Source organism: Agelaius tricolor, unplaced genomic scaffold (genome assembly GCF_023055355.1).
Source record: "Agelaius tricolor isolate 1412-34295 unplaced genomic scaffold, bAgeTri1.0.p SCAF_11, whole genome shotgun sequence".
NCBI lineage: Eukaryota > Metazoa > Chordata > Aves > Passeriformes > Icteridae > Agelaius > Agelaius tricolor.
This window is the reverse complement of record NW_027269271.1, coordinates 13,838,193-13,864,849: the sequence shown is the minus strand read 5'-3', so window position 1 is coordinate 13,864,849 and position 26,657 is coordinate 13,838,193. Positions and strand designations below refer to the sequence as shown.

Below are 26,657 nucleotides of genomic sequence, written 5' to 3'. Positions count from 1 at the left end.
CAAATGAGACAAGATCCTCTACGTACCTTTAAGAAAAAAATATTTATTTATAAAAATACAATGGGATCAGTTTCAGAAGTGTGGCAATAAATACAGTTCAAGGAAGAAAAAAGCATTTCTACATGGATATATTATGGCACAATAAAAGGCAAATGCACCATTAATCATGGAACTTCTGTTGGCTCAAGACTTTTTACAAGCTCCCTTTTTAGTAAGACAACTATTTCTAAGTTTGGTCAGTGTTGATAATGGAATGAATACACAATCACAAATGCACACTTATGTCTAATGCAGGACTTAACATTAGCAAACAATACCTTAAAAACATAGCAATGATATTAAATCACTAATGAGATATCTTAAATTTAATTGGCAAAGACCACATGTAACTTTAAGCATGAGATTCTTTTATCTCCTCCGGAGAAAAGCTGTAAATATGTAAAATGAAGGCTTAACTTGGTATGTAAAAACCTGCTTAAGTAGAGATTGTGAGAATGCATAGCTCCTTACGAAACAACCTGGCTGTATGAGAGCACTCCCCCTTTCACAGTATTCCTTTTACTTCATATGCAGTTATTGTTTATGCTGTAGACTACAACTGTTACAGCACTAAAGGCAACTAGACAGGGAAAGGGCAGAGAAAGGAGAAAGGAATGTATGTAAGGCAGTATTTCTTTAGGTACATTAAGCGTAGTGTGTAGGAAAGACAGGTAACAATTCCACAAGGCTAGTTTCGTTCTTACTGAATAAAATAATCAACTAATACTGAACTTTTGATGCCAAGCTAGTAATCAATGCCCTGGTCACTGTACTGGCCATGGTAATCTCTTTGATAGTCATCTTGGTACTCCCCGTGGTAATCATCCGGGTACTCTGCCTGGTAATCGCTATCGCTGATTTCTGACCCGTTCGTCCCCGTTCCTTGGCTGCCGTTGTGAATGACAGGTTCTGTGGGAGCAGCACAGTACTTGGGGTCGTACACTTGCCGTCCAAGCCCATAGACACTCATTCCCTTCTGTGAAGCTACTTTGTTGGTACCCATTTGTAACGAAATAGTCGAGTTATCCACAGGCTGTAATATGTGCTTCTGATCATAGATGTCTCTCCTGGTACCTGGGGCCAGCATACCAGCCTAATAAAACAGGATTGTAGAGATTCAGTAAGAAGGTCAAGAGCTGTGATTACTAGATAAATGATTTCACTAGTATGCCTCACTGAAAGTGCTGAAAAGTAGGAACTAAAATATAACAAAACACAGTGAAGTAACATCCATTCACTAGTAGGTGAGTCACAGAAAAAAGTCCTTGCAGAAAGGTCCAGTTTATGCTCCTCTTTGGAAAGAATACACTAAGCATTCTGACTAAGGTAGTGCCAATAAGCAATTTCTTTTTTGCCTCTGTCTAGTTAATACTTATAATGAAGTTACTGTTTTCTCCTGGTATAACACTGCCAGCAGGAAATTCTAGAAGCACTGGGATGTTTTTATGCCTTAACACTCAGCACAGAACACACTGGTTAAGATAAGAGACTCAAGGCCCTCAATTACTGCATGAAGAGCACAGCTGAACTGTACCCACTCACTGCTGCCTGTTAGACTCTGCTACTGGGCACACTCCAGGCTGTCCTGTCCCACTGGGCTGAGAGCTGTGTCCCTCTGCACATCACACACAGTCCTGCTTACCTGACTGGCTCCTTTGTTAGTGCCCATCTGTAGGCTAATCGTTGTCTGGTCAAATGGCTTATCAGTTTGCATTTTTGGGTCATAGAGGTGTCTTCTAGTTCCATAAGCAGTCATGCCTGCCTGACTGGCACACTTGTTGGTGCCCATCTTTATTGGGGGAGGGAAGAAGTGGACAGAAGAAATTATTTTTATTTGTACATTAAGCATAGTCTAAGGAAAAAAACACGGTTGGTAACTGTGATGGCTGACAAAAAAAAGGTTCATGTTTTCCTCATGTAGTTTGACCACTACCTGTAATATATTACCCTTTCTCTTTTCAAGTTTCAAAGGGAAAAATAAAGGCAACTGTCATCCTAAGGCCCAACTGCATTGCAATTAGAGTGGAAGTATGCCTCAAAATGTAAAAAGTACCTTTTACCTTTGACAGTAATGATTCGTTTATACTGCCACAATTTTTCTACCACAGGAATTTTAAGATTTTACTTTGGCTTTTATGATTACTAAGGAAAGAGGAGAGAAAAAACAAGTTTCTACCATACAAAGAACTTTTTAACTATCCAAAGACTCCTACTTTAAAAACCACCTTAAAAGACAGAGATGATGCTGCTAATATTAGCAGTTCTTTTCCTCCTTATCACTCTTACAGCAGATTTAAAACAAACAAACCAACCTTCCAGGCAGTGACTTGATCTTATAAAGCCAATCAACTGCTTACAAGAATTAAAACCTCATTCCTCCTTCCACGATAAGAATATATTGTTATTCTGCACCTGGTTTTGCATAAACAATGTCCCAGTTAATCAAAGCAAGAAAGTTGTTCTCGAATGTAACAAATTACTCAAATTACTGCAAACTTGAATTTCATACTTACCTGCAGGCCAATTACACTTTGACCAGCTTTTAGTTTTCCTGCATCAAAACTTCGTGCTTGTTTCTCTGCATATTTCACACCGATATCAATTGTAGTATGAAAACCTTTAGTTTTTGCCTATTTTGGGAGAGGGAAAATAGAATATTCAGTGTTTGAAGTGTATTTTCTGTCTCCAGTCTCTAAGCCTGCGCTGCCACGAGCAGGTCTGTCTCCATGAGACCGTGTCAGGGCTGAGAGAAGGTACCAGTTCCCCACAGCATTTGAAGGCAGCACTCCAAAGCTACCTGAGTCAGAAGGACATTCTGCAGGGATTAGTGCTCTCCTGTGAGCCTGCTCTGTTCTGTGTATGCACATGGAAGCAGTCAGGAACCCCCACTCTGAACTCTAAGCCGTCCCTGGGGCATGTGGGAGCACAGAGCTCTCTGAAGTGCAACCTCTGCACTTCAGACTCTCAGTACTGTCTGTCCTCTCCTGACAGGCTGGATGCTGTTTTCTGTATTTACGTGGGTTGTAGGGTGCATCTGAACTGGCATGTGGATTTGGGCCAACTCCAGAGGTATAAATACTTACCAGACCTGCCAGTGCCACTAGAGTAGTCTGTACTTGAGTCATATTTCCATTCTCAAAAAGATCATTTGCTTCAAAAATGTCATGTGGCTTCATACCGTAGACTTGGATGGCCTTGATAAAATTCCCAATGTTCTCCAGCTAAATAGAAACATAAAAGCCAGTTTTCTACAGTGTTTCAGATCAGAAATTAAGTAATTTTAAAGCCTTCTGGTGTTGGTTGGTTTGTTGTTTGCTTGTTTTACTCAAGTTCTTTGCCTCGTGCAAACTGGACTAAATAGTTGGCATGGTTAAGAGTGACTGGTGAGAAGTTTTTGTTAGTTTTAACACTGATTTCAGAAATCAGACTATGAGGTCATCCAGCCTGGCATCCCTCCATCAGTGAGTACCATACACTTTGTTAGAGTGGGCTTTGGTAAGACTTGTCTCAACTGTCTGTCCCTTCCAAGAGAAATTCTAATCTAAAACCTGCTTCAAAATTAGAAAATCTGACATAGTATCCATGCTATTTGACTTCAGCAACTGATAATTTTGAATAAAATAAAACTGTAACTATATGGATGGGATCCTTGTATGGACTGAAGGCATTATCTTGCTCACCTCCTGGGACAAACAAGCCTTGGGGTTTATTAGCACTTTTTAGCACTATGCGCTGTAGAAATTGGAAAGCAATGCAAAACACAAAAGTAAGGACTGAATCTCTTCTTTCCTTCTGAAGTCTTAAGAGGTATTAAAACTTTAAAAACAAAAATCCTCACCCTTATTTAGAAGTGTTCAATGCTAAGAAAACAAGGAGGATGACATAACAGTATTAAGCTAGACTCAGCAAAAGCAAAGGCAGTAACTCTAGGCAGCAACCCTTCTAATGCTTGTTCCAGACACCTTCTCAGGAGGATGCTTCATACAGAGATGTCTAGGAACAGGCAGGCTGTTGACCTAATACCTTGCAGCACTGCCTGGATGGAAAACTCAGTTGTGATTCAATAAAAAGAAATTGCCTCTAATTGCCTTTTTTTAACTGGGCAAAGGCCTTGCTATAGGGCTTTAGATTGTTCTTCCATCTGACACTTCCCTGAACAGCTAAAGCACTGCTGTTAAATACAGGTACTCAACTGCCACTGATGAACCACCTCAGCTGTAGCTGCCTTCTGTTAATAAACACTGTTCATGTCTGCAGCATCCTCAACTCTTGGATATGTATCATATGTAAACTTGGTGCTACTAAGATTTAAAATGTACCACTTTCACAGCAAATTTGTTAATAGAGAACAAAAGTACTGTTTGGGGTTCAGGGGGTTAAAGGTGTAGTTCTGAGGTTGTTTTGTTTGTTTTACCTGGTGCCAATTTAGTTTTGATTGATTAATTTTCTTCACTGATCCTGGCTGCAGCTTATTTATAAGCCTGGGGAGGTGAAAAAGAGGGAAATGCTTAAACAATAAATCTCATCCTTATACCATCTGTGCAGGCATTATATAATACTTTCACTCATTAGTTGCATCAAAATGGTTAAATTCTTGGTTCATACAGTGGACTAGCTCAGTTCTCAGGTCTCACAAGTCTAACAGACTGTAAGTATTTTTGTGTGCCATTTGATTACTATAGAAATGAGCTATGCCATTAAATTTAGAAACACTTAGAAATCTTGGCTGAAATATAAAGGAGATTTAAGTGTTCATTTTTCCAACAGTTTCCAAGAAATTTTCTCCCACCCTACAGTCAGATATCTTTGACTGTAATTGTTGACATCTTTTCAAGGGGAATCTTCAGAAAGTCCCTTCTTAGTTCCTTTAAAGTAGAAAACTCCTAAAAATAAGGTTATTTAATAAATGCTTACTCGCATAAAATTATGCCATCTTTTAATCCCAGCTGGAAGTTTGCACCAATACTCAGCCCTGTCACCTCTTCTATCCAGTTACGCAGGTCCTCTTCTATTTGGGGGTCATATTTCAGGGCAATCTGTAACACAAGCAGTCATAAAGTTACTTCAGGAGAGAAATCTCCAACTCTTCCCCACCCCAACTCCATGTATGCTATAGCTGTCATCCAGTAATTTTATTGCTGGATTTTTAATCTGTATTTTATACATCAGAGTACAGATGTAAGTACTTTATCCCTTCAACTAGAATTTTCATGGCTTTACTAAAGGTCTGTTTGGAAAAAGCACTTTAAAGCATGTTGTTTTTCTTTGAGTCAGAATCCCTGGAGCTCCTGAAAAGTCTTTTGACAGCTACAGAGGAATGATTTTTGAAAAAATACAGGAGTCAAGTTATACTTTGGCAGGAAGTAAGGAAGGGAAGTAGTATATTCTGAATTGCCATGCCATCAGTACTACTGCTCACATGGTAAATTTCTACATAAGAAATTTTAATACAATAGATTTGAAGTTATTCAGCTGAAGATTATAGTGGGTTTGCTTTTATAGCTGGTTTATGATTAATGGAGATGACCTAGTAAGTTTTTTCCTTGTTGCTACAACATTGAGTTATCTCGCTGGGGATTCTGGGGGCTGTGTCTGTGTCTTGGTTTATCGTTAACCTTTAGTATCCCTGCTATTTCTTTTCTCTTTGACCTTCCTGGAAGACTCTTCTGGAATAAACTGATCTCATATTTTAATTGCAAAGGAAGAAAACCTGCAAAAATCTTTGAAGTTTAAGGCATCAAGAAGAGGCTTAGAACTGTTAGAAAGATGACTTAAAAATTAATTTTCCAGATGTTCAGACTTCCCTACTCTGTGTGTAAGTTTATGCTTCAATCACTAGAAATCAATCCATGTGAGAGAAATGCTTCCAAGCAGTGAACTTCAACACCACCAGCTGTCAACAGCATCCGTGTTCTTTCACTCTGCCCTTTGTTCCCCACCCCTGAATGCACCACAAAGCAGCTCCAACTTCCTTCAGGCTAAACCTGTCACCTTTGCAATCCTCTTCAATATTGGCAAGTTGGACAAAATAGATTCTATCCCTGAAATCATCCCTACATTTTCTGCAAACAAAGTAAGTTATCTGAGCACAAGATTGTGTGGGATAAATAAATTGTGCAGTGGTGCAGAGGCTGGCAGCACTTCCACCTTCATTAGCTGTCCTGCATGGGTCGGTGAGCAGGGTGGGAAGTGAGGGAGCCACTGTGAGAAACCTGACAGACAAGCACAGAATGTACCTGCAGCATTTCTAATGTGCAGAAAGTCAACTCAGCTACACCAGTTGCTTACAAACAAGAAACTCATGGACAGCCATTCACATTAGATCAAAATGTACATCTGAGACTTTTTACATATAGTTTTAAGACTTCAGCCAAGAAAGGCCAGCTATTAGCAGCTATATTTATACTGAAGGAGATTATAATTCCAACATATCTGAATGACTTGGATAGAGGCAATTGCTACATTTTGGCTAGCATTAATAATCCCTGGCTCCAAACTGACCAAACTACAATTTACAGTACTCTGTTCCACCTTTTTCTTCTAAGGGGAATGGAAAATTCTTGTATCTCTGGCTTTACTTCAAAACCCAGTCTGAGTAATACTTATTTTCCTTAGACTATTTGTAATAGTAGTGCAATGTGCCTTAGTTACAGATCAGGATAATGGACTAACCCATTCCTACATTCAGATCTTGACTAAGGTGTAAAATTCTGTGCAGCGTTCTGTACAAGACGACAAGGAAAATATCACGACTTTATTTTTTAATCACACCTTCTGGATATTAGCTAAGATTAGAAGCAGGCTAGAAAAGCTAACTGAGGATCACAGCTTCAAAGGACATGGCTGTGGGCTCGTCTTGTGGGTGGCAGGCAGTCCCCCTTGCAATCCCTTAAGTTTAGCACAGCAGCAGCACAACCATTCATTTCCAGTGATGGTAACAATAGCAAGGGATGGGTAACACCTTGAAAATGGTGTATGAAGAGGTCAACTGCCATCTTTCTCCTTCCTAACCTGGTGATTAGCTTACAAATGACTTCTCATGGATATTTTTATTTCCTGTGGAAGCAAAGCTTATGTGATCACATCCTTAATTTGTCTCCTCAATAACATCTGGCAGAACCCAACTAGCTCGCTCAACATGATAGAAAAGAAGCAGTCTTGGACAGAATTGAACCAGTCACATGTTGTGTGAAAATAAATATATGTGCAAGGGAGAAGGATACCAAAACATCTTCCCCAAAAGCCTGAATTGTAGCATCGTACTCTTCTTGCACATTAGAGAACCTGTTAAAATCTTGCAAAAGTGACCTCACCCACAAAACCTTAAGTTATGTGTACAGGCAAGAGAGTGTATAATTTATTTCTGTACCTCAATTCAAGTGAAGGAACAGGGTTTATAGAAAGGCCAGAACTTTCTATTCTGTTGCTCCAGTTAGAAGACAGCAGATAATTTGGGCTGGTTGTTCGTATGCTGACAGCTCAGACTATGATAAAATCACCATTCCAGCATCCATGTGGGTACAAAGCAGGGCTTGAGCTGATGTCCCCCACAAATCTTTAGTTACAGACATAATGAACATTGTGCTTTCTGAAAATTTAAGCAGTTTCAGTGTAGCTTAAAGACAGTGTTAGCAATCCTGCAGTTGAAATCATCTGGAATAGAACTGGACTTGTGTTTCTACCACTTAACTTATTTTTAAACTCTGGCAAAAAAAAAAAGAAAGTAAGTTTGTGATCATACCACCAAGAGACATAGTTTAATCTTTTCCCTCCCAATATTAAAAAGAAAAAGTAAATATGGAAGCCAGTAAGAGTGAGAACCCTAAAGACTTCTGCAAGTGTGGCTATCTTACATTTTCTTCTTTGCCTGCCAAGAAAGAAAGATTAAGAAATTTTTGTCATTTAATAGTAAGTGCATTCCATATGGAAGATTACAACTGAACTGAATATGAAATTGCTGACCCCACTGCTTGGGGACCTTAGAAGTAATCAGGTGGAATTTTATCACTTCTGAAGGATATTTACTTTATGTTGAAGTACTTTACCATGTTTCAAATCTTGAGCTTTTCAAGAGGTTTTAAATTGTCTTGGGGTATCACTACAGTGGTTATCTAGAGACAGGAAGTAAAAAACACTTATACACATGAGGAGAGTTCTTATTGCCACTAAAAGTATTATTTTTGTTCTGATTTTTGAGCTGGTGGGAAACTAAGATACAAAAAGTAAAACTGGTGCTAATTTCTCTGCAAATTATATTCAATCTACCTAAAAACCTAGAGATGTGGAATCTTTCAAATAAGGCTTTAAACATGTGAGAAGAAGGGATTAAACAGGGAGAGTGACAGGTCAGATACTACCAGAAATAAGGCATTATGCTTATTCTGAATTCTTAGCTCTTCTATTCCCAGTGGCACAACCAGAGGTTATGTAACGCTCTTACTGAATATTTCATATTTTCCACATGTGGATATCAGAGATGTTCCAGTTTTCCTTTGATTGCTATCTATGAGGTGAAGCCAGAGGCTTTGATGTGAATGTAAAAAATTATGTCTTTCTCCATTACTACCAATCAAAAATATGCCAACATTTGATCCTTTATAAATACTGACCCTTCAAGGAAGATACTTAAATCTTCAAGTCTACAGCAAAAGAAAATACTGTCTCTACTGAAGATGAAAGCAGTAGCCAAGCAGCTTCATTCCAAGTATCATCAGTGCCACAAAAAAACCCTACAGTTCCAGAATACTGTAAAAATGATTCAATTGTAGCAATGGATATAAGATTTTGCAGAAGTTTAATATAAGATAGCAGGAAGCCAACTGTTCATTTCTTTCTTCTGACAAATGTCAAAAGATACATAAAGTTGTTGATGTTGCTCTTTCTGTTGATGCTTCAGAGATATAGGTTTAATAGAAATATCTTTGAAAGGGAAGTAATGTTTATAGAAGTGGTCAAAATTATGGGTGATCCAAGGTTGTGGCAGGAAAAGGCTGGGTGTTACCTGCCTATGACAAACTGATCCACATGTGTTTGTGCCAATGTATGCTTCAGGCTGGAATCCTTGTGTTGAATTTGATTCCTCTGGCAACTTCACACCTGATCCTCACAACTAGTTCTGTTCAGGTAGGCCTTTCCTCTTTGGGAGATCTTAGAGTGTACAAACCCTCCCTGCATGTGCAGTGCAGCAACAGTAACAATCATCACTGGTTTTATCAAGCTCATGAATTCCTGGAAGCTAGCAAAGTTCTGCTGGCCAACTTGAATGATCTGTCTGTGTCCCTTGAAGTTACTCGGTGTGCCTGTAGCATGTTTAGTTTGAGTGATGATGTTAACCAGTGCTTCACACCATAACTGGTATCATATGGACTTTGAGCTGTCCTTTTATGCTAATCTTTTCCAGTTTACACAGTACACACTGTACGCTGAGGGCTCCATGTATGCCAGATCTCCAGTTTGAGTTCAGCTGGCTGCACTGCTGCTACTCTGGAAAATTACTGTAACAGCATCTCAAGGAAGAGTTTAAGCACACTGCACTACTTTTTACACTGGGACTAGCAAACACAAATCTTACTAAGCTAAAAAGCAGGTATAAAAGATAAAACTTTTGAAGTTAAACATCATGTCATAACAGCTTGCACTTCCTAGTTCTGATGAAATTTCTGATTAAAGCTGCAGGCTTCCTGCCCTCCCCAGCAGGAGTCAAAGGTTTCATGTGCAGCGCACTAAATTTAAAGTACTAGTAAGCTTTTGAAAAAACTGCTCTCTAGTCATAAGTTTCAACCAAAAAAGCATGTGCTTGTCAAAGTACATCAACAACTCTATTATAGGAACTGTGTTTGTCAACAAAACTTAAGATGTATATACATATAAAACTGCAGCAAAGTAGGTTTTACATTTTGGTTTTCCAAGGTAAATAAAGTACAGGGCCACGTATAGCAAGAGAAATAACCAGGACTTGACTCCAAGATAAGGTAGCATAGGAAGAGGTTACCTATATGCTTTTTCACCAAAGTGGACAGAAAAATAGATAGAGCCCTAAGGTGTGGATTTTAATGTTCTTCATAGGGAGAAATTTGGTATGGCCCATATTCTTGCTTAAAGTGACACAAAATTAGTAACTTTTCAATTAAAAAACAAGATTGAGCAGAGAAAGCTTACTGAATTTTTAGTAAGTATAGGAGCACATTCATCTTGTACAGAATTTAATCCATGTTTAGCCAGGGGTTTTAATACTAATTTTACTTTTACACATCTAGATCATAAACTATTGAAAGCAAATATAAACAACAAATTAGAAACTCCAGGTTTTAAGACCTAAGCCTGTACAGTTTCAATTTTAAGTAGCAATTTGTTCCTGTATCAACTTTTCAATCTTTATTAATTCAGAACTGTCTGAGTGAAATTGAATTGCTGTGGTTTCAGTGTTGCCTTTGCAAACATCCTTTGCATTGGAATAAGCACTACCTTCAGCAGTGATTTGTCCTGCTGAGGCCAAAAATACCAATGCTGATACCTCTTTTTCATTTGCTTGGCACTAGTTTGTGATGAAGTATTTTTCCTCCCCCTTTTCAGGGCTTATGATGGCATGGGGAAAGATGAAAGCAAAATTCTCTCCTGCTATCAAGGCAGAAGAAGCTCTTGACAGCCCTTACTGCTCAGAAGTGGGAGTCAGGCAGACCACAGCCAGTCCCAAATTGTTATCCAGAATTCCTGTTCACCACCTGCTGTTCTAGAACACACTTTTGAATCACCTATCTAAAATTTACACAGATAAATACCTGGGAGAAGAAAAGTGTTAAGAGCTTAGTGGCTATGTGAATAATCAAGACAAAGGCACAAAGAGTAAATTCTTCCCATTAGAGGGACAAGGATTTAAAAAAAAAATTATACAAGCAAGCTAGAACTTTCTGGTTAAAATTCTATGGTGTAAACAGATTACATATCTAATCTTCAGCTTCAGAGGTGACAGAATGGCAAGGACAATCACTGATTATTTAGTCATAGTGTAAATAAAGAGCAGCACACTCTGTAAGTTGAGACAGCGAACCCAAGACTGGAAAAATATAAAATTTTTGATTTTACTGAAAGTGGGTAAGAAGATGAAGTGACAGGGTACCAAGGTGATCAAGGGAAGCTTGCCATTTGAAGTTCCAACCCAATGAGCACTCATCATAAGGACAAATTCAAATTTCCTGTTAATTTCATGCATGTTGACCTGGATTGCATGCAAAAGCAAATGTCATAGGAGGCATATTTGTGCCCAAGAACCCCATATGTAACAGGAATGTGACAATGCAGATGAAAATCAAAGAGGAAAGTACTTCAAAAACTCAAAGCCACCACTCACTATGCCCTGGTATTTGAAGATGCATTTTTTTCTGTCATTATGGACTGTTGTTCAGAAAGGCAGAGAACACTGCATTAACATTACCACTGAAAGATCTCACTACATCCCAAAATGCTACTTAGCACAAAAATTTTACAGCTGTATCCATTTTGCTTAATATTCAACCTTTTTTTTTTAATGTGTAGCGTAACTGATACCCTGCCAACACTTCACTGTTTTCTCTGTAAATCAAAATTTAGGCTACAATCTTAAAAAAAGAGATGGATGAGCATTAATCCAAAATTCCTGGCACTCTTCCCATAGGCACCAGTTTAAACTCTGTGAAGTGAGAACAAACCATGCCTCAAAGTTTCCAAGTCATCTTACAAGTACAGATACCTGCAGTCATGCATGGTGCTTGTTGCCAGATCAGCTGGCTGGAAGAACTGAGTGTTCTACTCCCTGGCTGTCCAGTAGGATTTTATGACATTTTGCAGGTTTTTTTTTTGCATTTTTGCAGTGCTACCATCTCTTTCCCCAGAGTGCACCAAGAACTCGGACACAGGCCTGCCCTTGGACTGAATGCTGCTTCCCTCTCGTACCCAGCAGCTACTGCAACACCCTCACTTCTTCTAACATGTTCTCAGCTTTTCTTGCACTTTTTGCTCTCATCATGTTTTGCCAAAATCCCAATTTTCTGGCTTGTAACTCCAATTCTCCTTAGCCATCAGCTTCCACTGTGAACTGTAGCACCTTCTGGTCATGCCACCATACCTTATACTTCTTGGTATCCAGTTCCTTTTCTCTGTTTATTTAGTCTGTATATTGCTGAACTATTTATATTCCTTCAGAGAACATGGTTCCAGTAGTATCCACTATCTATTATTTTAAACCACTGCTTATTTTTGCTTCAAAAATCCACTGGGATATGAAATTTGTTCTCAGCTAAGACACAGCTGCTCCAACCCAATGGAGAAAAGCCTGTTAGTCCTTGATGGGAAGGGAATTCTCCTTGCTTTGAAACCCAGCCCCAGCATGACTGATATGACACAGCAAATCTGGACAGGCTCTGACATCACGAGCAGTAATGTCTCCTGAGACAACACACTGAGTGCTGCATGGAAAATCCTGGTAACCTGACAGACCTCAGTGATGCCTAGTTAATATCCTTTTGTGGGGGAAAGGAAAATACCATAGAGAACAATCTGGTGCATAAACAGAAAAAAAATTCCAAAGCATCTGAAAACAATTTCATTTTTCCAGTAGTAACTCAGGAAGCATCTCTTGGGACTGTTACTGCAACTCTGGTGGAAAAGTAGTTCTCAAAGGCTAGAAGGAGCTTGCAAACATAAACAGTAACATCAATGATCACTCAGTCTTTCTCAGAACACTTTTCTAATCTATTGCTACTACAGAAGCCCAAGAAATTGGACATTCTTTTAAGTTTATCCCCTTTTCTCCCCAACAGAATGGCTTTCAAATATGTAATTGTACAAGCAAACTGTATTCTGAGTCGGTAGCCCTTCCCCAAGGCCCAACTTTGTTGACAAGTCTTTCAAATTTTCCTCCCAAATAGGACTGCAGAGTCTGATTATTTCATTCTGTCTCCACACCTTTTTTCTTCTCTGCAAATCCTCTTCACTTACCCAAGCCAGAGTAATTATGTTCTACAGCAGGAAGCAGGTAACTGGTAACTCAAACATACCTCCCAGAAAAGTTGTCTAAAGAAAGCTAAGTCTGTCACTTCGAGCGTTGCTATAAAAGTTACTCAAAATGCACATTCCTTCTGCCTCTCCAGCAAAGAGGCAGTCCATGCTGCATTTTCTCAGCACTTTTTCCAAAGGCAAACCTCCAGACTCTCCTCTCACCGCTCTCATTTGCCCCCACCCAGTGAGCTCAGGTACTCGATTCCTCAGTGCCAGCTGTGATGCCCGGCCCAGCTGTGACAGGGACACGCACAAATGACAGGGCAGCTGCTGAGGTAACAGCACTTCCCAGTGAACTGGGCTCAGGGCTCCCCTCCAACCCACTGACAGCACCTGGTTCCCTGTCAGCCTGCACCCATTTAACTCCTTCAACTCATATGAGCTGAACAGGCTCACTGTGGTGTCTGTGATGGGTATTTGTAAAGAAAACACTGATTCCTCTCATTCTTACCATCCTTGTACATACTAATTCAATCTGGCTTTTATTTTTGTAATTTAGGTGAAAGACATTTCTTGAGAACTTAGCTGCTTCCAGCTACTAAGAGCTGCCCAGATTTATCTTTCATAAAGGTAATACATCCAAGTCTTTCAATTCACACATAGCATGTTTTTCTGGTTGAGATAATTCTCCCCATTGCTATAGTCTTAGCAGAAGCACAAGTAGTGCAGATTTCACACCCTAAGCTTTAGAAGACCTTGCCTATCAACAGCTTCATATTCTTGTTTTGCTTTACCGCCAACAAAAACATTACAAGAATGAACTTGGCAAAAAGAATGAAAGACAACGATAATCTGCTGCTCTGGCTCTTTACCTCACCCCCTCCTGGGTATATCTCTGACCAATTAAGGTTCAGGAGGTGATGCACAAGGTTGATTATAATCCAGGAAACATTCAAAAATATTTTGGATTTGGCCACCCAGACAAGTTGTGCTTTAACCACACAAAAAGTGTTATAACAATATATTTTTTTAAAGGGTAATGACCTTATGGTAGAACACGTTAGAAAATGTTTCATTAATTTTCTAATAATATACATCTTAAGAAGAATTTCTAAGAAAAGTAAGACAAAGTGAAAAAAATTACGATTACATGAACTTGTAGCCCAACCTTTTATTTAATGTCGGTTTAGTAATGTACAAATCAAGCCATAGGCCTGTTACACTGGAGTTTATGAGTAAAGAAGAAAGTACAAGTGAGAAAGCAGAAAAGACAGTCAAACTCCAAAGTAACAGACTCTGATTCAATACCCTGTAGAAACTTTTAAAGCACTATTTTTCAGCAATTTAACACAAGCAGAAAGAGCAGCTGGCATTGCTGGGGGTGGGTAGGAGATGCACATACACACTGTGTCCCAAACTCAGAATGCCACAAGGCAAATTGTGGTGTCACACGCTCCTGATTCGAGAGTAGGTTTGAAATACCCACCCAGAAGAATGTGAGGGCAAGGCTGTGCTGCAAATGACTGTGAGAGGTCTCAGTCCTCAATGATTTAAGGTTCCATTATTGTTCTGCAGAACAAAATGCTCAGGTGCACTGATTGAACTTTAACTTTGTTCGTTATATTTTGCTCCAATTCTGTTCCATCCATTCAAAGACCCGTGCTTTATTGCTGATATTTAATCTCACAATCGTTGTTTACTCTTTTAATAAAACCAGCTAGGTTCTTTCAAATAGAAGTAGATTTCCATATCAAAGACATTTTCATACCACCATTTATAAATGACAAAGGCTGTCATCAAGACAGAGCATAGTAAAAAGGCATTAGTCTTAATGTTCATCAAAAATTACTTGTACTTTTTGTTTGTATAGGACATGATTAACAGAACAATGTCAGCAAAGTAGGGGAACAGCTTCTTGCAAAATTAAGCAAAGAGCATTTAGTCTTAGAACACCAGATACGTGCCTGAACTACACATGCTTCACTGACCTAACACAGTATTGACTTGCAATTATGATATATAATGGAACTTCTAATTGATCCCCCACAGTGTTATGAAGTGAACCAAGGCAGTGGCAGCTCAGGCTGGTCACACAGTGGGAATCTCAACAGGAGCTGCAGTACAGGTCCTGCTCCAGCACATCCTTCTGCTTGCTGTGTACTGGCCTGAGCTCTGACTTGTGTTCTGCCCATGCTCAACACAGAAGGGAAATACTCTGCTGGGGTCCATGTCAGCAGCAAGGCAGGAGTTGCTTTTCACCATGAACGTTTAACTATAACCAAATCCCTTCCAAAATGCATGTGGATTTGAAGCCTTACCTTTTCCTGTGACGGCTTCTAGTATACAGCCAACTGATTTGGGACAACAGAAAAATACTTTTAAATTAAATTATTCTTATTCAAGCAAAACCAGGTATACTGAGATAATGCTGCCTATAAATAAGAGACTATATTGCTTTCCTGCAGGTATTTCCACTGCTACAATGGCAGAGCTTTCTTAGCAGGAAAGCAAAGTATGGTTTTTGCAATAGTAATGTCCTGTTTTATCCTTAGGAAGAGCCATGGTAAAAACATGCAAATAGGGCAAGATTTGTTTAGAATCCATCTATAATTCAGACAGCTAGGATTTTCAGTAGATCAGATTCCATCTTCATGCAAGCATTTCAGAATAGCAAGAAAGTGCAGAAATATTTAGGCAAATAATTGGCGTTCAGGTCCTGTGTGTATGCCCAAGCCACATACTGATTCACTTCTCTGTACCCCTTAAGGATTACTCAGTAACCAAAAGGTTGTCTAATGAAAGGTCTGCCTAAATAACATCCTCAAGAAAAATCCTGTGTTGACCCCAGAATAGAGAGTTGAGTCTTGGCAGGGAAGCAGCACAGGCACGGAATGGCTGAAGTCTGGTTTCCTTGAGTGTCAGTGACCAGGGTAAGCTCAGGCTCCCAAGGCTGGCAGCCTGCTTGGCCCAGCTGCTGGGACAGTTGGGGACAGTCCAAGCAGGGCACTGGACCGTGGCTGTGCTGTGACAGCAGCACTTCATCATCCTCGCTCAGTGGCCTTCCCTTGCTGCCAGCTCCTCCAGGGGCACCACGCCTGCCAGCCTTTGCCAGCTCCACAGCCAGAACGGCATCACTCTGGGTAAGAGACACTTTTGTACAACTCTCTACAACCAAAGTTTAATTATGTTTCCCCTCTAAGTATCTACTAGAATCTGCACTGGTTTGAGGAGGGGTGGAAAAAGAAGGGGAGGAGGGGGGTGAGTGTGGGTGGAAGGAGGGAAGGGTTATTGCAGCTTTAAAAAAAAAGTCCCAAACATAGAACCACCCACCTGAAGAAAAGTCAAAACTGTTTTTGAGAAAATCACTGTCATTCAACCCCACTAAATAGAAACAATGACATAAGTTACTGTGAGGCATTACTGCAGAACCAAATGTATTTACTCAAAAGAAAGTATTTGCTGCTGAACACAGCTATACAAGCTAACAGTTGTTTAGAATCAGATACTTACAAAAAGCATTTTTAAGCAAGAGTTCCTCTTAAAGAAAAAAAGAAGGATTTTCACATGATCTCACTTAGAAAAAATCTGTTTCAAATTGCCCTACGTGTCCTGGCCTGGAGCCCATTTTTACTGAAGGCCTTTCCTGTACAGTTCCATAGGGGATGGGAATCTCTACAAAGTTTGCCTTAAAAGGACGTATCAGATGCCCAGTGTATACCGTGCTATGCAGCTACAGGAGCTGACAATTCTGAGTACAAAGAAGTTTCTATCCTTTATTCACCAAGGCAAATTATAAACTATTTGCAGGCAAGAAAAAGCATCCAAATTAATGTTCTGTCAAAAAAAGACAAGGTGGGACAAAAATCAGAGATGTGCTGCTGTCCCACAAGAATGTGTGCATCCATCCATCTATCTTGTATGGGTATTGACTCAGCAACAGGACTAATAAGTATTTTTCTCCAAATTTTAAACTAAGACTAACTCTGAAACCACACAAAGAGCACATCATTTGTAAATTTTAAACAAGCAAGCACTGCTGTAATGCAAATCATAGTTTTTTATTTTCTGAGGCTGCTAATCCCATTTAATTGTCACGACTGTCAAGCTCTATTTACTTTCTTCAGAAGTGTTCTAGTCATAGGAGGTACACTGTGAGCTTGCATTCAAAGGATACAAAATACTTATCTCATATCCTTAAAAATTAACCATGTTTTATGGTTTTTAAAGTTTTATGATTTTCTAACACCAGTGTAAGATTTCCTGAAAGTTTATTAATTCACCATAAACCAGGTCACTGTAATACATCTTATACATGGACAGAAAATGCTTTAAATCTGGAAGTGAAGACCCAGGGTGCTCACTAAGGTTAAACACACCAGAAGTTTCAGCAAACACCCTCACTGTTCATTTACTGGTGCCCGTGCAGCACTGGCAGTTTTGTCTGCGCTGACCCCACACAGGAGCAGACCCCTGCAGGGCTCCTCAATGCTCATGTTCATGAGGCAGCAGTAGCTAATGTTGGCTGTGCTGTGCCATTCATCACCTTCCTCCTAGAAAGAAGGGTGCAAGAGGAGAGGCAGAGCTGGAACTGGCGCCCCTCAGCCAGGGCTTAGCAGGGCAGTGACATCTGCCTGCAGCTCAGCACGGCCCGCGCTGCTCCCACCTCACGTCTGAGGGGCCCCAAAGACAAGAGCCAGCCTGGCAATCCAGTGTCAGGGTTTACTGGGCATTGAAACCACTGGGGCAGAGGCAGCCAGCTCCTGTGGCAGGGCTGCACAGCAACCACTGCCAGCTGTCCCTGGGGCAGCTCCTTCCACACATCTGTCTGACCTACCCAGGGGCTCCTGAGCTGTGACACCAGGACAGGGCACATCTACCAGGTGGGGCTGTGCAAGGGCTCCCGAGGGTGAGTCTCGTTGTTTGTGCGCTCAGCAAGTGTCCAGAACAGGAATGGGTGCTAACATCCAAGCTGCTGGCAAGAGAAGCGTTTCCATGGCAAATCACTTGCTTCTGCTCAAGGTAAGAGATGTGTCCTTGCTATGAACTGTCAATGCAATGCTACCAAGGTTCCATCCCCATCAGTCTGTACCTCTCAGTAGGGTTACTTCTTACTGCTGTAGTGTTAACACTTCTCCTGAAGGAGCCACAGAACTGGATACCCATACTTGATCATGCCTAACAGAATGGACTTGTCCTGAGATTGTAACAGTGAAAGTGGTAAATGGGTTAGACACATGAAGATAGACACACTGAGATAGACAGTAAAGGATGAAGATGAGTGGAAACACTGTAGTTAAGATTCTCCACTGCTGGATTACCTTCCTCATTTAATAACAACAAAAAAATCTAATTAATCTGTATTAATACCAATTCTCGGTGAGTATGAGAACTCTTCACACACAGAACCTAACACTAGGAGAATACAAATTAATAGGTTACTACAGCTTAATAAAGCCAGTGATTCACTGGGCTCCTTTAAAAAAAAAATCCTTTGCAAAATTCCCAGCAAGAGGCTACAGTCACGTTTCAGCATTGAGATGGCAAACACATTCTCAAAAGCACAGGAGCCCCTGCCCAGCAAAAAAATCAATTCCAGTGATTTGGAAGTGCAGGGCAGCAGGGCCACCTTCTAGCAAGTGCTGTTGGACACAATTAAGTGACATTTAATCCTGTCAGTCAAAGTGAATCTAAGCATCAGAAACAAGGAACCAGCAGAGAAATTGTAAACAAATTGGAGAATTCTCATAAATTGGTCGCGGATACATTAAAAAAATCCACCTTAAAACTAACTGACAAAATGGATGGTTTTCTTTTTTATATCACTAATGTGTTTTTAGTGATGCATGTTTATTGTGCCAAACATCAATTGATTGTAAATTTTGCTATGGAATTATTCCATTGTGATATTTATGTTTCAGTGACAGTTTTGCTATGGACTTAATTATCAAAACTGTACCATTAAATACAAAGACAAGAAGTTCACTTAAACTGCAGATCTGTTACCAATGCCTGGATCCAGCTCGAAGAAATTCAAAGTTCTTTGAAAAAAATACAAAATTTGGACACAAAGAGAAAAGTTTTAGTGCTTTCCACAGTGAAACTGATATTTAGCTAGGAAATGTAACCTTCAAGAGCCATGATCAACTATCAGAAACCATGAATTAACTGGAGCAAACTAAAGTTTATTGCTTGCTCCTATAAATTCTTCTGCTATTTCCCCTGAAAATCCCTTTTCAGTATATATTTCTATGACAATATTTCTAAGAGCACCAAAATATTAGATTTTTTATTAATTCCCCATGCCACAAAATGAAGATTTGTGTAATGCAAATGGTCATGCAGGCTGATTTTATTTTAAACTAAACATCTGAATTTAATTCAAAACTTGTAAATGAAAAATATTACTTCTTTAAAAGTTACACAGATAATAGAGAATAAGAATAAAGAGGAATAGGAATGCAGAAATCTTATACTGTCATTTATGATGACAGAAAAATTCTCCTCTGCTCCTAAAGCCTAAGTTTTCACTGCCTTTATCCAGTACAGTCTCAATTTTTATTGTATAATTTCAGACAACATTGATAGAAATGCACTTTAACCAGTGGCAAACATTCTTACCTAGGGTTCACAAAATTCATTGAGCAAACCTAAAGGTTTGTTAAAGGAAAATAGTCCAGAGGAAACAGAATGGTAAAGCAAATATATGGTAGGAAGAGTTGTATTTTAAGAATGGAAAAGGGTATTATTTCTGTTTTGAAAGGAGGGCCTAACAGTTCAACCACAGACAGCCAAAACTTATCTCACTATTAAATCACTAATTAAAAAATCTGAAAAATAATGATTTTAATCTGGTTCCCAGATAAAAATATTTCTTTAAAAAAGAATAATTTCTGGACTAAGCAATTAAATCTGTTTATTTGGCCTGTAGCAGGTAAAATAGATGACAAGAATTTTCTCCTCAGCCATTTCAAGAGGAACACAATAATCATACCTAGGACTGGTTTGCATTATTCACCACAGACTTCAATTCTTTTTCATTAATCTGTAACTGCCCTCAAGAAGGAAAGCAGGAAACACTACTGCCCTCCTGCACACTTGCAAAACAGGGAGATATTTTGTTTACAGGCTTCGTTTGTCTAACAGCCTCCACTTCATAAAGTTTGTTTCCCTTCCTGTTCCATTTTGCTAGGGCTTGACCTTTCAGGGTGGCAGCTGCAGGGCTGGGATAACACCACAGTTACTCTGCTGCCTCTAAAAAGGCAGTGTGGAAAATGGTACTGCCCAGTGAAAGCCTCCTGCCACAGGGATGGCTCAGAGGGAAAGTCAGGGACATGCAACAGCCAAATGCTATGCAAAATTTAACTCCCCACACAAACCATGCTCCTGCACACCCTCACTTTCTTATGAAGATGAAACTGGCACCGTATCAAACGTAAGAGGAGGGGGAAGATAAATGCCTGTCTAATACAAATAACACTTCCATGGGAAGGGTGGAGCCACTAGGAGGCAGCTGAATGGACTGGAACCTCTCCTCCTGCTGCCCAATATTCCTGTTTGCTCCACACCTTCTGCAGCAAGACAATGGAGCATAAATCAGAGACAAACATAAAATCGAGTCTGCAGCTCTATCTAATTGCATCACCCTCTCATGGTATGTCAACCTCACGTACTGCAGAAACTCCCCACTGCTCAAGAAGAAAATGATTTCTTGCCTGCAGAAGAAACCATCCATTTCAATCATTTTAAAGGGCTCCCCACTGAATATTTGTTTTGGATCAATTATCTTCTGTGATCTCAAGTAAACAGGGAATCGGCTTCAAAGGGATTACACTAGTTTGACTACCTACACATTTCTCATGCAGACAAGTTTCCTTACAGCTGGGAACCAGTACACAAACTCCATGCTTTCTCTGCAGGAATGAGGAAAAGAGATCCTTAACAGACACCAGACACTATATTTGTGTGAACTAAGGTAAGGAGCAAAACAAGAGAAGGGTGGAGCCTCAAAGCAACAAAAAAAAAAACCAAAAACCCCCAAAACAAAGAAAAAAACCAAAAACAAATACAACCCGCCCCAAACTAGAAATAAATTTTAAGCTTAGAGACTGAAACCTGACCTCAATCAAATGCTTAAAAAGCATCAGGGCACGTTATATTAATCTATTTAAATACCATGGCGAACAAAAGGTCTCTCTGAACACTGATACAATGTCAAATGAGCAAATAAAGAAGAAAAACCAAAACCAAGGGATTTTTTTATCCAGCACAGCTGGACCCTTGGGCAGCATAGCTATGAAGCTGTCCATTTACTGCAGAAAAACACTGCTTGGAGATCAGCACTGAAAATTTCAAACAAGGGTATTTAACAGTAACTATCTTTCAAGCAGGGAGGTTCTACAGCTCCTTACAAATATTACCCCAACAGCACATTAAAAAACCCATAACATAATAGTCTGCACAAAGGCCAGTGTTTTAGAAAGTGTGATTATAACTGGCAGCAGAAACTGATTCTCCAAGAGTTGGAATTCCTCAAATGCTAATTCTTCAAATCTTCATGAGACAGAAAAAATCTGGGAAAAAGAATTTTTGATCTTTCCAGAGATATTATCTGCTGGTCCTCTGGAATTATACAGATGAGCAGACACACATCTAACCCACAATCCCATGCAACATACTAGATTGGAGGTACACGATATACCTGTATATAACACGATTGCTTTGAAATTTGATCTCTTCCAATGAGAACAACATTCTGAAAGCTCCAAGCTACACCTCTTCTGGCGATTTTGTTGTTGATTGGAGGCTCTTTTTGTTTGCTTGGGTTTTTGAAAGGGGATGAATTAATCTGCCTTTGGTGCACTTGAATCGTTTTCTATGGCACTGCTGCACTGACAGAAACAAACAAGTAAACTGGAGCTGCCCCAAAACATCCACCCCTCTGCTATACGTGCATTGAAGGCAGAGAATGAGAGCAAAACAAAACTCAGCAAGACGAAGTAGAAGGCCCTTTGCATAAAGGTGTGAATTACACCAGTTTCAAATCCTCTGCTAATGCACAGGCTTGGAACAGTTCTTCAGGAGGCCCTAAGGAAGCTGATGGCAATGAGAAACTGAAAGAAAGAACAAAGAACTTCTTCGCATCTTGTCCCCATTAAGGGATCGCTGTTAAACCTACATCACTTCGTCAATTATCTTTGAAGTAGAAGAGTTTCTACTTCCTTCCTAATTCACATGCAATAGTACACAACATGTTTTAGTCTTTTTTTAGGTTTGGGTTGTTTGTTGGGGTTTTTTTTTCAGTGTGTAATGGTGTAGATAAATCACTAAGTTTAGATGCTGGAAGCAACCACTCTGGAAGACATTTGGTTACATGATGTCATCAAACTTTGCAGCAGAACCCACAACCATCCTGAGAAAGCCAATAAAGAAAAAAAACAAAGCAAAATGTTTTTTGTAAAGCATAAATTACAATGTTTAAAGCAACTACTTTTCTCCCTGCTCTCCTTTCTAGTCAGCTACAAGTCAAACAGGATCTGGGGATCTGCTGAAGCCTGAAACCAGACATGCGTGTGAAACAACCGGTTATTAAAGACCACGTTTAGGTTTCAAGCCTGTGAATAAAGACACCGAGCACCAACTTATCCCCGCTTGTTTAGCGGTGTAGTTTTTATTGCAAAGGTTTTCCTTCTTATTAGGTGATTGTTCGCTGCAAGGTAGCAGCCAGTCTAACAGGACGACGCGAGACACCTTTTGTTCCTAAGAGAAAAACCTCAGCAAAGCCGCGCACAACCGGCGCCCGCCGCTCCGGCCGCGGGGCGCGGCTGCTGTCAGCGCTGCCTTTCGGGCCGCTCTCAAGCGGAGCCCGCCGGTGTCTCGGCGCGGCTGCCCCGCTGGCGGGGCTCCCCGCGGGGCGCGGGTCCCGCCCGCAGCCGCAGCCGCGCCGCCTTTGTGCGCCCCCGCGGGCGGGGCGGGCCGGGCCGGGGCGGGGCGGGCGGACAATGCGCGTCTGTGCGGGCCCCGCGCCGATTGGCCGCGCGCCGCCCGTGCCCATGATGTCATGCGGATGGAATGCGCCGCGCGGGGGGCCGCGACCCGCGCAGCGCCCGCGCATCGCCCGCGCAGCGCCCCGCTCGGCGGGCCCGACGGCGCCGTGGCCGGCTCTGCCCGCCGGGGCTCGCCCGCCCGCCGCGCCGCTCCGCCGGCTCTGGGACGGCTGCGGGCCCCAGCGCCGCGCCCCGCCCGATCCCGGCGGGCGGAGAAGGCACGAGCGTAATGTCCCGTGCCAGGGCTGCCGGCGCGGGCAGGTGCAGCCCGGGCCACGCTGCGAATCGCGGCTCCGCACACGGGCCCGCCCGGCGCTGACAGCTCTTCGGTGCCCGCAAGTTTTCCGAGCGGTGCCGCGAAGGGCAGCGCTGTCCCGGGCCGGCGGCGGGCGCATCCTTGCGCGCCTCCACCGCGCAGGGCGGGGTGGGGACCCGCCGGCAGACGGAGGCAGCGGAGCCCCGCGTCGTGTAGCGCTTCATCCCATCCCGTCCCGTCCCGCCCCGCCGTCCCGGTGCAGACAAAGCCCGGAGAGCCCCGCGCCGCCCGTACCTTGTTCTTGACCTCGGCGGAGAGCCCGTAGGAGGGCCCCTTGTTGAAGTGGGTCATGTCGGCGGGCTCCCGCGCTCTGGGGGCGCTGATCGCAGGCGCTGGCGGCTCCGGGCTGAGACGAGAGTCCGCCCGCGGCCGCGGAAAGTTCTAGTCCCTCCCCTCCGGCCGGAGCCACAGTGCGCCAATCGGGGCGCAGGGCCGGGGCAGCCCCCCCGACGGGCCGGGGAGGGGGCGCGGGGCCGCGGGGAGGGAGGGGCGCTCGCCCCGCCCGGGCCCGCCCCGCAGCCGCCGCCGGGCGCCGCCCGGGGGTCCGGCCGGGGCGGGGAGCGCGGCGGAGCGGGGGGACGTCAGCGGGAAGGAATCCGCCTCCACCGAGGGCTGCCGCCGCCGCGGATTGCTACGGCCCGCGGCGGCCCCGGGGAAGGGGAGGAGGATCTCGGCGAGGGACCGGCGGCTGCGGCCCGGCGCTGCCGGCTGCTAACGGGGGCCTCCCGCCCCGCAGCGAAGTACCGCACGCGGTGGGCAGCCCCCGCCGCACCGGGATGACGGCACTGAGCGCCGGGAAGGCGGGAGCACGGCGGTGGCTCTGCCTGCCTTCGGGGCGATGCGTGCCCGCGGGCCTTTCCCGGGCGGAGCGGGACCGGCCGCCGGAGAGGAGGGCTCGGAGAGCCCAGGCGTAGTGGGACCGACCGCGGGCAGGGCTGGATGCTGGGGAAACCCTCGGCCGCTCATGCAAACCGCTCTCTTGCGCTGTGCCGCGGCTGAGCTACTTGTGAAATTCCTTTAAAAGTTATAGTATGCGAAACTTGCAACAACTCTGGGAGACGGAGCAGGAGGGAGGAAAGAGGCGCGCAATTGTCGCAGTGAGATATAGCAGGAGGACGGGCTCATGCTCGTCTCGATCTCACTCCTCTGCCCCTCCATGTGCTCCTGGGCGCGGGAGGCAGCACCTCCGGAGTTTGTACGAGTCCCCCCCTTCCTTCCTTCCCTGCGGCGTTCAGGCACTCAAGGACAGCGCTGCGCTGTGTTAGTGGCCGCCGGGAGCCGTGGGAGTCCCGTCCCTCTGTGGAAAGCACAGGGCACACACGAGGTTTGCGTGCTGGGCATACCAGCGGGATTACACCGGATCCAGCCCGTTCCTGGGAGCCAGCGGTGGACCGCGGCTGGCATCGGCACTGAAGCCACTCTGGAAAGCGAGTACACAGTGAACACATGGTCCATTGAGGGAAGTCCTGACCCGAAAATACAGCACTGTTTCCTTCAGTGTTAGAGTAACCCTAGGCACGCAAAGTAACCTTTCAAATACGGTTAAATGTTAACAGATTTGAAAATAAAAATCATAAGACGATCCACTGGTAGGACTGGTTGTATAAGACACAGCAGGCTATCACGCTGGAGCTGTGGCCCGCTTAGCCACCCACTTGGTATCCCACGGAGAGAATAGGGCTGTGCCTCGATTTCATAGGAAAATATCAGGACTGAGTGGTCTTAACTCTGGCTGAAGCCAACGGGGCTCTTTCAAAAGACTTGTGATGGGGCTGTAACAGTCCTGAGGAACTGGCAGGGCAGCCCGCAGGTTGTTTTGTACTGTGGTGCTGTGGATCAGCTCGGCTCAAACCGCTTCTCCACTGCGCTGCCTCTAAGGAAAACAGCCAGGGCTGTTCCTAATTAAAGGAAGCAGAACTGCCTAAAGAACCCACTGGGAAAAGGAAACTGTGCAAGAGAAGCAGGAAACTGAAGAATGGGGTGAGGGAATGGCAGTTCACATAAACATAATGAAAGTTCATTAGTTTTTAGACATTCATGTTGGGATAAACTCATCTTTCATAGCCTCAGAGAACATGTGATTTAGGGCTAGATTCAACATCCTCCAAAGTCCTTGGAAATGTTTCCATTGACTTAAATGATGTTGGATCAGGACACTTTGTTAATGCTCTCAATCATTTTTGCTGCAACACACAGTGGCTTGGGAAGTTTGAGACATTTACAGTTGGTATGATTTCCTCAGCTCCCTAAATTATATGTTTCATCAATTTTGGAATAAAATGGACCTGATTAGTAGCAGACAAAAATATGGCCTACCATTTTCTTGCTGTACAATTAGGTTTAAGTTATCCTCAAACAAATCCTGTAGTTTGTGGGGGTTTTGCCTCATCTGAGCAGGGCACAAATACAATTTGTTGGTTTTTTCTGTTGATACTGAATATCTGATTAGAAAATAACCAATGGTTTGGGGTGATGGCTGCCGTTTATTCTGTGACCAGGAATATGCCCACACCCTGAGGGAAGAGGTTGTACAAGAAATATTTGAGTGTAGTTAAAATCACATTCTGTTTTGCATCACTCTGACAACACAAAACAAATTTAAGCCTGTCAATGCACTACAAAGCAGCTGGAGCATACTGGGCAAGCTGGCTCATTATGGGTAAATCTCTTATCTTTGTCCTATTTTTCCACATTTCTTATTACTAAGGCTGTTTGTATGGAAAGAGGATTTGTAGAAGAATTATTCCCCACCTGAAATCATGATCCTCTTTGTGACATTGTAATAACTTCTTCAGCCACCACACGTAATATCATAAACATGCACTGATGACTTCAGTTGGAAACTAGAGAAAAAGAGCTCTGAAGATACTAAGTCTGTTTTCTTGGAAACATGGACCATAGTCTTACAAATATTCTTGCACATGAATTATTATAAGCATATGTGTAGTCCTGTTAAACTCCCTGAGTTTAAATTATCCCATGTGTAATTCCACCATAATCTATGGAATTAATGTGGCTCAATCAAACTTCTAAAACACATTTGATTTCTGTGTTCTGCTCAATGACTGAAGATGTGCAAGGGGATGACTGGTGAGTCCTAATGGTGGGGCTGAGCCCAGCCATCTCTGAGGTGGAGCATTGTCTCCTTCCTACCCATCTGATCCCAATAAAGGGCCTTGGTTTAATCAGCCTGCTTAGCTGAGGAGTGGGATGATTTCCCTAAAGGATAAAGGAGATGGTTTGGGAGAGCTAAGCTGCGTACAGGAAGATAATTTGCCAGGATGAGC

General features: G+C 42.6%; 1 protein-coding gene across 1 annotated transcript; it reads right to left on the bottom strand.

The window, feature by feature from the left end:
• Positions 1–23: 23 nt before the first annotated feature.
• On the bottom strand, positions 24–23,858 carry CNN3 (calponin 3). The gene is made up of 7 exons (XM_071436232.1): positions 23,605–23,858; positions 4,954–5,075; positions 4,454–4,520; positions 3,123–3,260; positions 2,553–2,669; positions 1,682–1,828; positions 24–1,132 (listed from the first exon to the last, which is right to left on the bottom strand). The coding sequence occupies exons 1-7, from the start codon at positions 23,659–23,661 to the stop codon at positions 785–787; spliced, it is 996 nt and encodes a 331-aa protein (XP_071292333.1). The 5' UTR covers positions 23,662–23,858; the 3' UTR covers positions 24–784.
• Positions 23,859–26,657: the final 2,799 nt, after the last annotated feature.